Genomic DNA, 13,998 nt, shown 5'->3' with positions numbered 1-13,998 from the left:
TTATTTTTAAAATTGCTATTGGACATTTGGACTAAGTATCTCTCACTTGAACAAGTTACTGTGCTGGGAATGCTCAGCTTCTTCAGGGACATCTTGAAGTATTTGGTTATACACCATTAAAGAGCCTTGCTACAAAGATGTGCATGTTTACCATTCACTGGTGAGGCTTGAGATCTTTCAGCCAAAGCTCCAAAAGAAACATAGTTTTCATTATGAAATAAAAGGGAAAAAAGGAGATTTAATAACCAAGCTACATGTATTTGGGAACAAAGGGCCTGAAGTCTTAGAGCAGCAGCCTTTTTTCCCCTCTGTAATTGCACAAAGTAGAGCTCAGTTATTCCTAAATTAGTAGCACAGTTCTTGTGAAGTCTCATGTGTCTTAATCATGCAATCTAAATTTCTGTTTTGTGCCAAAATGTGTTTTAGTGCTACAAAGAAGCTTCTACTCTCACAGTGCTGGTTTCACAATACTTTCTGTGGAAAGTCCGGTGTGCTCAGTGCAGTACTTCGTGCTGCATGGCCGGGTGATAGTATTTCTGCTTTAGTGTGCAGGGTATATGTAAGGGTATCTAAGGAGGGACCTCCAGAATGGATGAGAAAGAGAAGGATTTAGGAAAAGGTCAGACAGACAGGAGAAGAGGTACAGTTGTGGAAGTTTCTGGACCCCCTAGAGCCATCAACCCCCCAGTACCTGAATTGGTGATCCAAGGTCTCCAGTATTATTTGTCCTCTGAGATGCCTGTTATCATTCCCTCCTTCCCTCTTCACTGCTGTGTCATGTAGGTGTATTTGTAGGCCATTATCTTCTATTTTTCATTCCACTGTATCAGCAGTGCAGTATATTTAAAGGATCCCACTTCACTCATGACACTAATGGAGTCTCAAAGAGGCCATGTGATACAGTCGTTATTGAATTTCATCAAAAGCACATACAAAGCCATGGTAAAAAAGGCATTATTTAGGCTGTAAAGTTAGGAAATGCAAGAAGGAAGTTTTCCTGAGGGCATTGTCAGGGGTTTATGCATAGTGTTAGTCTTCCTTAACAAGATTATATCCTAGAATACTGTCTCTTTAAGGGATGGAGAATATTTCTCTTTAAGATGGGGCATGCAATTTAACACTCAGTATTTGAGCTGTGTCCTGAGGGCAGGAGTATTGTCTTCCACTGGTTATGTACTTCATCAAAATTAATTTGCTGTCATTACAGCCTAGTGACATGGAGCATTATTACCTCCATTTTACAGAGGGGAGTTGAGGCATGAAATGAAATCAGGTACCCATTCTGGGTGTCAGCTCTAGAGAGCTTGGATCTAAAACATGTATGTGATTTGATTTCCAGACTAGTTTTCACTCAGCATTCCATCTTTAGTAGCAAGTCTGAGGCCCGTGGGCAGGTCTGACTGCAGTCTTGAGGGAGCAAACACTGGTAATCACATGAGAAGGGTTTGTTCTAGGAGTTTTGCACAACACTCTTTAGGGACATTGGGCTATCTGCAGGACTGCAGTTCCTTGTCTGAAGTAGTATCCAGCTGCCATAGCTCAGGCTTGTTCTCTTCCCTAACTTTTATCAGCATTCAGCTTCAATGGACAGTGGAGCAGTGGTCTGGCAGACAAGTCTCTTTTCTTGCACAGCAACAGCATCTCTCCAAAACGGGGCCTGAGCTGTTGGTTGTATGCTGAGAGGAGATTTTATGATCAAGATCAGATGTGAATCCTCCTCTCTGTGTGTATGTGCACATGCAGAGTGGGTGTGAGCAAGCATGGGGGCAGCAACAGTGGCCCACTGGTGAGTGTTTCATATGTAAGGAGCCTGTGATCTACACTATATCCATATGCATGGCCCAGGTAAATACATACATAAAAATCCTGCTGGCAGGTTGTGTGATTTTTTCTTATGTAATCTTTCTTACGTAATAAAAATGATGATTTGAACCTTTCTTGGAGTGCACAGCACCTTCAATTGCTGCTGCTGACTTTTGCTGCTGTTTTATTGATGATTTTCTCTGTTTCAACTCTGGTCATAATTTTATTTGGGAAGAGGATAAGTTGCAGTATCAAAAGATCCAGGGTAAAATTAAGCAATGGAGCTGCTCCTAATCAAAACTGAGCTGTTAACCATTAAACAACAGAGTTGCCACATGGGGGAAGGCCAGTGTTGATACTGCTGAAGTTTCAAACGTGAACATCAAAAGAGAAAGGCTAAAAGGGTTGAGGGAAGGGAGAAAGCTTTAACCTCTGACCTCCTTGCTTGCCCCCCTACCAGCACAGTTTCCACACCACCATTGTGAAGCAACCACATTACTGGGCTTTTGGGACATCCAGGGCCCCACCTCTGAGATGAGCCACTTGCTGTGCTTCCACTGCCTTTCTTCCCCTGTGTAAGTCTCCTGTCAAACATGTATCTTCCAGAATATGTTCAAACCAATCACTTCAGCTATATCTCACACTCCTGTGTTCCCTTAAACCAGCAAGCCAGTGATTTTACTTCTCCACTCATTTTTCTTATAGCCTACTTTGCAGTGCTTCATTATGCTACCTGCTTAAAGACATAAATTCTCAATTTGAGAGGGGTTTTTTCCCTCTTTTTTTTTTCCATCTACTGTTTGTGCCTTGTACTTGTTTGGCATAAATAAGAGCAGTGAGGATGCCAGTGTATGACCCACGTGTCTGTCTTTTTTTGCCAGGATAAAACCTCAGTCTCAAACCTGGAAATATTTCTCAGATTGTTTTTCCCATACCACCCACATCTTTTTTCCACAAGAGGAAGCTGCTTATGTTGAATGCTGTGGGAACCTAATTGTTACTTTATCGCACAGTGAGGAAAAAAAGTGCTAATTAAACAATATGGCTTTCCAAAACCAGATGATACTTTCATTTTCTAGAAAGAGGAAGCTTAATGTAAAATCCCTTCATCTCTGCCTGGTGAAACCAGATGAATTGCTAAGAAGTTTTCTAATTTCATTTGCATAAGCCTTTTTCTAGCTACTTTGAAGAAAGTTCAAAGCTGACTGTTTGGTTATTTGCCACTCAGCAGCAGGAATGCTGGCTTTTCATTTCCTCTGTGTTTGAGTACCAGGAGGCGTAAAACTGTTCATCTGCATATGATAATGCTGTTCCCTTATTTGCATCTTCCCTTTTTTTAAAAGGAGAGCCCAGGTTGATGCAGGAGTCTTGAGTCTGAGTTTGGCTCAGAGGAGTACAAATGGACTGCTTTACCAGCTCCACTAGGCTGGTGGCATGCAGAGCTTGTTCACCAGCACAGAGCAATGTTTCAGCAGCTTGGGGCAGGTGTGAAGAGTGTTCATCTAAGCATAAGTTTGAACAACATGCCTGAAATCTCATCTTGGCTATGTCAGTAGCCCAACTGCTTTGTTTCTGTGCTTGTGTTCCTCTTACCCTGTAAGATCTGGTTCCTTGTAAGGCATAGACCTACTGCTTCTTCTTGAGATCTTTCCACAGGTTCATCTTTCCACAGGCACAGGCTTTGTGGTGTCTAGGGGCTGCTGCTCACCTAGATAGCATTAGTGGAAACTTCAGTTCTCTCAGCTCTGCAAGTAATGAAAAAGTTGTTACTCTCACAAAAAAAACCCAAACAACAAAACAAAACAAAAAAACCCAAACCTAAAACTGACCAAAAAAAAACCACAAAAAAACCACAACCAACCAGGAATGTGCCAGAACTTTGAGATGCACTTTGATAGGAAAAACCTTGTCCCATCCCACGCTGAGATGACATGCAGCCCCAGCTGCATTGCTCTGTTTTGACAAAGAAAATGAGACTAGGAGGGTGATTTTGAATAAGAGGTAGGATGATCAGTTGATACCATAAGTGTCAACTACCTGCTTTGTGCTGGTGTAAGATTACAGGGAGCCATGGGAACTCTTAGTCTGCACAACAGCAAGTGTCTTCTTGGATGGTCTGCTTTGCTTAGCCAAAAGAAAAAGTGACTCTTAAAACAGGTTGATGAAAATGCAGCAGCATCCCATGTGGGGGCTTTTAATGGCATTTTAATTTCTTAATGAGTGAAGCCCGTTTTACTGGATAAGTATATCCAAATTGGATGATAATGTCATTTAGTTAATCCACATTCGTTTAGGGAAATGGAACCACATCTTTTTAGTTTCTCAAACATCCCTGCATTGATGTGTCCTTTGCTTTAGCTCTCTACTCATCTTGTACATGTTCACTTTGCCCTTACTGCACGGAGTCTCTCTAGCTGAGATCTGTTTGATGGGCTTGCTCTACACATTGCATGTTTATTCTCTTTCCTTCAGTTTTGCCTTTTCTAACAAAGCATAAATCCAGAATTGTTCATTAAAGGACAGATGCCTCACTAAGAATTAATCTGAAACCAGACCCACAAATGGTTGTAACATGTCTGTGGCTAGCCAGGGTTGTTGCTTGAATATTTTAGTTGTGATTTTTTTCTACTGGAGGTACGTGACTGAAGATACTGACTCCATCAGCCAACACTGAAACCCTAAACCCATAGCAAAAATCAAAGCCCCAGTCCTCTTCAGCTACTAAGCAAGCCTGCTAATTAGGAGTATTGGTGAGGTGGTTCCCTCTTATGCAGTCTGGCCATGCAGAAGGACAGAAACCCCTTCTGTACTCTTTGGCTGATGTGTACCATGTTTCATTTATAGTCTGGGACACCTAAGCAATGTTCATTTTTCATGCATTCCTTTTTTCTCTATTAGGTTATGGAAGATCTTTTCAAGACCGTGACAAGCACTGTGCTCTCCAAATGTCCTCGTGATGTTGAGCTTTTTCATAAATACATAGCTCCTGCACAGAAGGTAATGCATGTGACAGGAAAGAACTGCAATCCTGTCATGTGTTTTGCGGGTTCTTGGCTATAGGAAGACTTAATTTGTTTAATTTTTTTTTTTTTACTTTTGTTGTCCTCTGTTAAGAAACTGAAAAGCTAAATATCACCTTAAGCTTAAGTGATTGTTCAAGCCAACAGAGAGAGGACACAATTTTGTGTAGCTGGTAGCAGGTGTGGTAGAACTGTAGTTGTCACTTCATCTGGTAGCCTCTGAATCATCAACTTCAATAATTGGGTACCCTTTTAGCACTGAGTGGCCAGGAGTGGATTTTGACCCATATCTATATCAGAATGCAATCCTACAAATTACAAAATAGAGAGAGGTCACTTTCCTGAGTTTTCCCCTGAACCATAAAGGGTGGCTTTACATGTTTTATGTTTTTCTTGTTTTGACCAAGGGCAGGTTGGAACAAATGCTGAAGCACAAATTTATGATGTAAGTACTATTTCAAAATGATCTTGCAGAGGGCTTTTGGGGAAAGAGTTCCTATTTTGCATATGTTCTTTTTCTTTCACAACTCAATGTCTTCTGAGTTAGCATAATGTCTCCAAAAGAGCATGAGCTGCAGTTCCCTTTTACTGTTTGTCAGGCATGCCCTTTCAGCTCTGCATGACACTGACACCTGAATCTGCTGGCCTTTGGCTTTTGCTCCCCTGGACAAGATCCTCTCCTTCCAGCATGTGCCTGCACATTGGTTGCTCACAGTCCTGCTTGGTTTTGGCTTTGATGCTCTGCTTTCATTCGCACTTTCACTCCAGTGGCTCTCTTTATATTAAAGTATTTTATGACAGTTAACAATCCCAATTGGTTTTCTGTTCCCAATTGATTGTGTAGCTTCTAATCCTAGTTCTCTTTGTGCTAAAGAGCTGAAGGCTTTGGGTTTCCCTCACTGATCCCTGAGAGTGCCACATCCTCCCTACTCCTGTTTGTCTCTTCAAATGGTGGAGCTCTCCATTTATCCCACAGAACATTGTAGGCATGCTCATCCCAGCACTGGTTATCTTGTTAGGCAGCTACAGCCACAGCTGGGCAACAGGATCATGATGGATCCCCCCTGTGCCTCTGCCTGCAGGAGCACCATGGGAGTCCTCAGTGAAGTTAGCATCTCCCCATTTCAGTCCTCTCTTTGGACCTAACTGATACTCCTGAAAGGACAAAATTGTGCTCATCTTCTCCCATGCTCCAAGGAAAAGGAGAGAGGACAGATCACCTCTTTGTCCCTCTCTGTCTCTCTCTCCACCAGCTGCTGGCAGATCTGGGCCATTCCTGGCTTACACGCATGGATTATGTGTGTTAACCTGTGCCAGTGATATACCTCATTTGGTCTGTGGCCTCACATAACCCAAACATGTGGAGCAATACATTCCTTCTTGAGGTATTTCCTCCAGAAGCCTTCCTTGCTTTAGTGAAACGTTGTAATGGAGTGTAAAGAGCTTGTACTCCTTAGGGAATTTGGTTTTTAAGTGGATTAGCCAGTGATACACAGATGAAATTATTGTGATCATGTTATTCTTTTCTTCTCTCTGTCCACAACATTTGGCTTGGTATGTGGAAAACTTGGCTGCCGTATTGTCTTCCACTGAGTCTTGATTTCCAGTTACCAAACCTGGAGCATTGTTCACTGCACTTTTTCTGTTTGCTTTGCCATGATGCTGTTCTTTTGTGCTGGTGGAAATTGGTGGAGAATCTGCTCTCAAATCTGCCAGAGAAGTAGAGAAACATTGCTGCAAGTAAATCTCATGGTTTTTAAAGTAAAGTGGAAACATTTGAGCTACAAGCCCTTTTGCACTCTGGGCTGTTATTTTTGCCTAACACACCCTGAACTAGAGCTATGTTGTTGTAGCTATGCTGATGAGGACATATTGTTTTCTTTAAAAAATCCACCCATTTCTATGAAGCAATTCCCTGCAGAGTTCACTTCTGACTAAAATGCAATATTGCAATAATGCAGAACTGTTGAGAGCTTAGCACTTCCTGCCCTGCATGTAGCTGAAGCACAGGAAAACATAGGATTCTTGCCATATTAAATGCTTTTTGGTTTCTGTCCAAAGAAGCATTGCTGAGAAGTCTGACATTACACACAAGTTGGCATGGTGGTGGGGAAATGCCTCCTTAATTTTCCAGCACGGCCCTTAGCCAGAAAACTTTGTTGTTCCTTTCATAGTTATCTTAAAGACTTTTTTCTTCCTCTTGCAGAATTTCCTACAGTGAAGCAGTGGAAATTTTGAAGCAAGCTCCTCAAACTTTCACTTTCAAGCCAGAGGTAGGTCACTGCCAGCTGGTTTGTCCCTATGCAGAGCCTGAACTCTCCGTCTCTCCTCTGATACCACAAGAGTTGTTACTTTGCACATATTATCTGCCTCCTGGGGTGTTTTGTTTGCTGGGTTGTAAATCTAGTATAACTTTTGCCCTTTGGGGTTGAAATGGGAGCAGTACAAGGAGTGAGATGTGTAGCAGCAGAACATGTAACACTTGCAGGCAAGGAAGTGATGAGCTTGCAGTTGAAGGACCAAGGCTTTAGCAAAGGCACTTCTCTTTCCTGTATGTGAGTGTGCTGAGAGTGTTACAGATTCAGTAGCAATCATCTAAGAAGAGTCGATGTAATAGTTCTCAAGAAAAGGAAAGATAAGAGGATAGCACCAAAAGTTTGACAAGTGTTAATAAACTCATACCATGAGAAAATGCCATGTAATGTAGATGTAGGTAAAGGGAATCCCTTGCCTTTCCAAAGCATATATGTTGACTGGGAAAAAGAGTAACATGCTAGTCTTTCTAAAGCTATGAGGTTATGGTTTTCTAAAAATCATATTTTGCCCAATTTCATATGCACACCCACCCCAGTATGGGACAGCATTTATGGTGGTGCTCATCTTATGTCTATATTATTTAATCATTATCTCATTATGATACTTCAAGGAAAATAACCCTCTGGCTGAAGCCATCCTCATAGCCAGTTGGGTAACTGTCTCATCTCTGTGCACAAGTGGGTGTAGAACCTCAGATCTTTTCTCTGTGCTACCTGGATCTGAGACAGCAAACTTGGATATTTTAATATTAAGAGAGTCTGGGAAAGGTCTGTTCCCCTCTTCCCCTTCCATTCTCCCAGTATTTGCTGGATGTCCTGTGAACAGACTGGGGGTCTCAAGTCAAAAGCCACAGGATCTTTAACATCCTTGGAAAAAAGGAAAAATGAAGGGAATTGCAAATATCCATGGTTTCTGATAACAAAGAATTGCTTAATAGGGTGCTAGGTTTTCTTAAGTGGGGATTAATGTAGCATGTAACAGGACACAGCAGGGAAGAGAGTAATCAGCCTAGGAAAGCTGCTTTCTATACACCAGAGGTAATACTGAAATAAGGCTGGTTGGCTGGGTCGAGTGAGCTGGCTTTGGAGAGGTACCTGTTTTCCTTTAGATATGAGCATGTGGTTTGGGATTTTTGAGGCTGGGATTTTTTTTGCTTGTTTTAGGTTTTCTGATTTGATACCAGATGCTTGTGCTTGATACAGGGACCATCTGGCCCTGTTCTCTTAAGTTAAATCATATTTATTTACATGCTTTGCTCTGCCTGAAAACTTGAGAAACTGTCTATTTCCCAGTGACCTGTATGAGAAGTTGCTTTGCTTGGTTTATGCTATTCAAAGCAGCACATCTCTCTATGTGCAGGGACTTTGCTGGGTCTCTTGCCATGGGCGAGAGGCACCAAAGCAGATTCCCAGGCCCCTTTTGCTGTCCTTACAGTGGGGCTGTGACCTCCAAACAGAACATGAGAAGTACCTGGTGAAGCACTGTGGGGATGTTCCTGTGTTTGTGGTGAACTACCCATACGACCTCAAACCTTTCTACATGCGGGACAATGAAGATGGACCTCAACACACGGTGAGTCCATGGGTCACATCTCCACCACTTTCCTGTCTAGGAACATGTCTTGGCCTACTGATAGACATCATCTGCTGGGCCTGCTCGCAAGAAGTTCAGGATAAGATGTGACCATCAGGTGATCCTGTCCATTTCTTTTCCTGTTGTAGAAGAAAATACCCAAAGCAGGAACAACAGGAGGAGGAAGATTCAGGGGTTGGGGCAGTGTTAACTTTTTTGCTTAATTGCCTTAAAATAAGTTTACCATCATTTGTTTCTTTTCCTGGTAAACTTCTGTACTTCTAAGTGAAAGGCCTAGAATTGGATGGCTCCAGGTAGTCTGTGATTCTCTTGTCATCCAAATGTAGCATCCATGTAATGCTCAAATAGCAGATGGGCCGAAGAAATAAGCTCTTTATCAAATCTCATGCCTTGAAATTGTGATTTCTCAACTGAATTGAGACAACCTGAAGCATTGCTTCTGCTAAAAAGAGCAACAACACCACCATGCACCAATGTGTCTTCAGTGGCTTTAATTCTAGCAACATTTCAGCTGTGGAATGAGAAAAATAACCTTAGAAGACAAACCAGAGAAGACAGCCCAAACCTAACAGCCTAAGTGGTAACACTTGGATCCTAACACTTGGATGCAGCACATGAGTGCCATTGCTACCATATCCATTATAACTGGTTATAGGAATGGGGATACACAGGGCTGAAGCAGCAGCATCAGAGCAGGGAATCAGGGCTTCAGGAAGCTTGCCCACATGTCCTTGCCTTTTTCTGAGCTGCTGTTGGGTTCTTCATAACCCTACACAGGTTGTCACCAGAGTAACTTGGTGAGATTCAACCAAGGGGTTGAGTGAGTTCAAACCACTTAGTAGATGTCCTCAGTCTGAGATATCAGTAGATGTCCTCAGTCTGAGACATCAGTGCTGTCATTTAGGTTTTCTGTAAATTTCTGATGTTAATCCTTGCAAAAATTCCTCCCAGCCTTCTCCTGTCAACAAAAGACTTTTCAAGTATGTGAAAATCCTTCCTAAGTGTCCTGGACTCTGGAAGAATTACACTAGGGTTTTACAAAAAAAACATCAGTGTTAACTTCTTCTCCTAATCACTGTGTGGCTATGTGAAATGACTTCAAATAGTTTTCTGTCTTTGAAGGTTGCAGCTGTTGATCTCCTTGTACCAGGAGTAGGGGAGTTGTGTGGAGGCAGCTTGAGAGAGGAGCGCCTGCCCTTCCTCGAATCACGCTTACAGAGGTATGGAAAATCCACACATGCCAGGAGACTAGCCTGAGCAGGAGAGTGTTTTAGCAGCTGAGGTTGGCAAGACAGAGGAGTGGAAGGCCAGATAATAGTATTTAAAAGAAGTCTATTTTTGTCTTTGTGATATCTCTTTATATGAGTAGGTGACTGCAAACTGGTGAAGAAGTTCTTGTGCTTCTGTCATAGGTGTGCAAAGAACCTCTGTTTTAGCTCATCAGAGAAGAAAAGTTTTCTTTGTGCTAAGAGCCCAGGGCAGTAGGATGCCTCAGCTCTGCTGCAACTGTCTGGAGCAGGGTTTGCTGTGGATCCTTTTCTTCAGTTTTTGTGGCTGAAAGTGGACTATGAATGTGGAAGTTGTCACATATACAGAACTTCGATATCTGTCATCACATTGTGTAACTGAGAAATTGCATTTTTGGTCAGAAGCTTTGCCAGTTGTGATGCAGCTGGCCTCAGACTGGCCTGATTTCAGAGAATATGGCTCTTTGCTAATAGTTTCATGGGAAGCTTCACTGGAACTGCTCAAGACCTGTACTGGGTTGCAGGGGCTTCTCTTTCCCTGCTGCCTTAGTCTGCATCTTGTTACTTTGGTAATTTTTGGTAACTTCAATGTCAGAATATCAAAGCTGCTTTTTAGTTAATAATTAACTTTACGTATTGGGTAATTCTCCATAGACAGTTGTTCTCTGGATCCTATCTGATTGTTCAAAAATTTTGTAGAATCAGGATGGTTTGGGTTGGAAGGTACCTTAAAGACCATCTAGTTCCAGCCCTGCTGCCATGAGCAGTGACACCTTCCATGAGATCAGGTTGTGTAAAGTCCCATCCAGCACTTGAACACTTCAGTTTGGGCCAGTCATCCATTTGCGCAAAGCTATACTGGGGGAAGGCTAATCCCAGAGTAGCACCATTTGCACACTGGGAATTAATCTGTTGCTTAAATTAGCCACATGCTTGCACAGGTGTATCTGTTCAGAGGAGAAGAGTAAAATCTACTTCAGCATAATGAATCCAAAGGGGCACCAGGCAATTAAAATCACCAGAACATTAGTTCTCAGTTGTTAGTGTAGGATGATGATATTCCCTGTGTTTCTCGCTACTCTCCCTGTAAGCTCTCTGAAGCAGGCGTGCTTCAACTCATGTAAAGTACAATGTTCCCTGCTGCATTTTTTCAGTCAAAGCTTTCTGCCAGTATCTGAGTCCACAGTCCTTAGGAGGAGGAAGAGGGTCCATGTGGAGTTCGAAGCCAGACTTTCTTGTTTGTCAGGAAAGTCATAGAAAGCATTTCAAGGTACAAATGGGGTGTGTCTTTTGTAAATCACACCTCCTTTCACATGGTTTTCTCAATTTTGAGTCCTCAGGATTTGGTTTTGTTAAGCCCAAATACTTTAGACCTTTAAATTCTATTTCCTGCAGAACCAGCATAACCTTAGAGAGAAAAAACAGGATCCTTGTCTCCTTATGCGTGCTTCATACAGTAGTTCACCAGGTTTTCCCTTTTTCAGTAGCATGCTCTTCCAGGCAAGTGCTGCTTGTGCAGAATAACTCTGTTCCTTTACTTACAAGGGATTTTCTTTTTGTTTCACAGATTAGGACTCACAGATGCCTATCAATGGTAAGATGCCACCCTGTTCTGCAAGCTCTTTTTCTTCTTTTGATACTTATTTAAGTAACTGGGGTTTTGTTTGGGTTTTTTTGTTTGTTTGTTTTGGTTTTTGTTTGGTTCTGAGGGAACAATTTTTTGGCCCTGTTGCCCTGCCATCACTGCCAGTCTAAATGAAATAGCCAATTCATTTAAACAAAGGTTAATCTAATGCTACTTAGTTTATGCCTCCAATTTATCTGCTCACAGCACAGGTTATTCCAATTTGTCCACTCACAGCACAGGTTATTCCTCTCAGGACTGCACGAGGTGGGTTAATTTATAACCCATAATGATTTTTTATTAAATCATTAGGCTGTGTTGGAAGCTGGGTCAATTCTGACCACCATGCAGGAGATAAACAGGTTACCGAACCACAGCAATTTGTGACCTTTAAGAGATCTATGAATAACTCTCTTTGTAATTGACAGAGCAATTGGGTCGAAAAATCTCCCCTAAGAAAGCAGTTAAAGCAATTAAAACTTTCCTCCTAAGGAGACAGATCAACCTTTGAATTAACAGTTTAACACATTAAAAAGACAGAAGATTCTTAGTGTTTCTTGGTATGTACTTCATCACAGCTACTGAGAGAGGGGTAGTGCAGAGAATTTTAAATTTAGAAAAGTATTTTTAAATATTCTGCAGTATTTGGGTTGATCATTAGGAAGGCTGCTTTGAAAAAAAGCAAAGTATAGGTTCTTCACTCTCATCTTCCTTCAATATGAAATCACTGAGGAACAGCCCAGTGTATGGCAGATCTTCACATCATCCATGTGCAAACAGGGTGAATTTAATTTCTTCCTTTGTTGTTGTATTTGTGGTCCAGAATACACCATATCACTTTATCAGAGGGAGGGATTATCCTGAACAAGGTGATAAGTTGTGTGGTTAGATGCTGAGGTGCAGCCCAAGGAGGTCTGGTGTTCAATGGCAGAGCCTTTAAGCACTACTAAGACAGTGCAGCCCTGCCTCATGCTTCCCTCAAAAAGAGATGAGGACATTGCCTGTCACTCATTTGCATTTTCATGTGATATGTAACAATCACATTCTGGAAACTCTTCCTGCTGTAATCTTGTTTTGGAGACTCTTTCCTCCTTTATTCCCTCCACTCCATCACAGACAATGAAACTTCCTGGAGAAGATTAAAGCTGTTGTTACTCCCTGCCTTAGCAGGGTCTGGTGTCCTAGGAAGGTGCAGGATAGTAGTAATTCTGGATGCTTCTGGACTGCAGTCCAAAACCTGCCAGAATACAGGTAGGTGCCTTGCCAGCATCCATCTTTTCAGTGGAGGTGGTAGGAAAGACTAAAATTAATCTCCTCCAATTTAGTGATTGAATTGAGTCTCCAAAGATGGCTCACAAACTCCTGGAAGAACAGTTGAGTCATTCCTTTTTAAATATAATATTTGCTGACTTTTGAATGTGATCTCTTTTCAAGTTCCTTAACCATTGCCATACCTCTGATTCTACCTGTTTTATTCCCTCCACTAAGCAAGAGGATACTGTGGGTCTGACTGTTTCTAGGACAGTTTCAGAATTGCCTTCTTCATGGGTGAATTGTAAGGCAGAGACAAGTGATGATCTGAAATACTGCTCTGCTTCTGGCCATTCCTACCTTTTAGGAAGATTTTCAAAAGATAGATAAAGTGACATGGTCAAACTCTGAGTCTTCTTCAGTACACTACATCTTTCCTGTTAGGCAAATTTCTTTCCATATAGAATATGAGTTGAAGTAGTTTTTGGCTTGATTTTGTAGCTATTTTATCTTATTTTCACACTTTTTCCTTTGAATTGTAGATGGAAAATAACTCAGAGCTGTAGATTATGATCTTGGCTAAACTGAGAGGTCTGTGAAAATGAGGTGGGAAAGTTGAGTGATGAGGGTACTCTGGGAGTAATTATATATATTAATAATTAATATTATTAATAATAAATTATATTAATTTCTCTGTGACCAAGGAGTATTAAGTATATTGCCATGTAAACAGGGGACTTGATCCTGTTTGCAGCCTCCAAGTGCCATTTTAAAAGTAACAAAGGAGGTACTTGGTAAGGTTCCCACAACCATCAGAGTGAGCAGCATTTCAGAGAGTCTTCCTGCATGTAAGGCACTGCTTCCTTACTCTAGTTATCTTCATGTGCTTCAGTGGAGACAGCTGTCTCATACTGAGCCCTTTACAGTCCAGGTACCCTTTTGATCTTCTGGTGTCACGCTGGTGAAAGTACACAGCAGCAGAGCAGGTGTTGTCTGCTGTCTTCAAGTGGATGTTACTGTGTTTTGGCCCTGCTCCTGCTCTGAATGAAGAAGATTGAGCTCTGTTGTGCTCTTCTGCAAACCTTTGAAACTGGAATGTCAGAGTGTTCTGTTGGGTCTTTGTGTGGCAGGGTAAAAGGAGGAG

At 41.8% G+C, this 13,998-nt stretch overlaps 1 protein-coding gene across 2 annotated transcripts in view; it reads left to right on the top strand.

Annotated features, from left to right (window-relative positions):
• Positions 1 to 13,998, top strand: part of NARS2 (asparaginyl-tRNA synthetase 2, mitochondrial) — a 48,884-nt gene that overhangs the window by 30,838 nt on the left and 4,048 nt on the right. For both annotated transcript variants that reach the window (XM_005485816.4, XM_074535015.1), the window contains exons 8-13: positions 4,702 to 4,800; positions 5,231 to 5,268; positions 7,030 to 7,096; positions 8,574 to 8,711; positions 9,855 to 9,952; positions 11,547 to 11,573. In XM_005485816.4, coding sequence (XP_005485873.2) covers positions 4,702 to 4,800; positions 5,231 to 5,268; positions 7,030 to 7,096; positions 8,574 to 8,711; positions 9,855 to 9,952; positions 11,547 to 11,573 — 467 coding nt within the window. The remainder of the gene's footprint in view (positions 1 to 4,701; positions 4,801 to 5,230; positions 5,269 to 7,029; positions 7,097 to 8,573; positions 8,712 to 9,854; positions 9,953 to 11,546; positions 11,574 to 13,998) is intronic.

Source organism: Zonotrichia albicollis, chromosome 2, assembly GCF_047830755.1.
Source record: "Zonotrichia albicollis isolate bZonAlb1 chromosome 2, bZonAlb1.hap1, whole genome shotgun sequence".
Lineage (NCBI taxonomy): Eukaryota > Metazoa > Chordata > Aves > Passeriformes > Passerellidae > Zonotrichia > Zonotrichia albicollis.
Note: the sequence above shows the minus strand (reverse complement) of the source record. Positions and strands in the feature narration are given on the sequence as shown.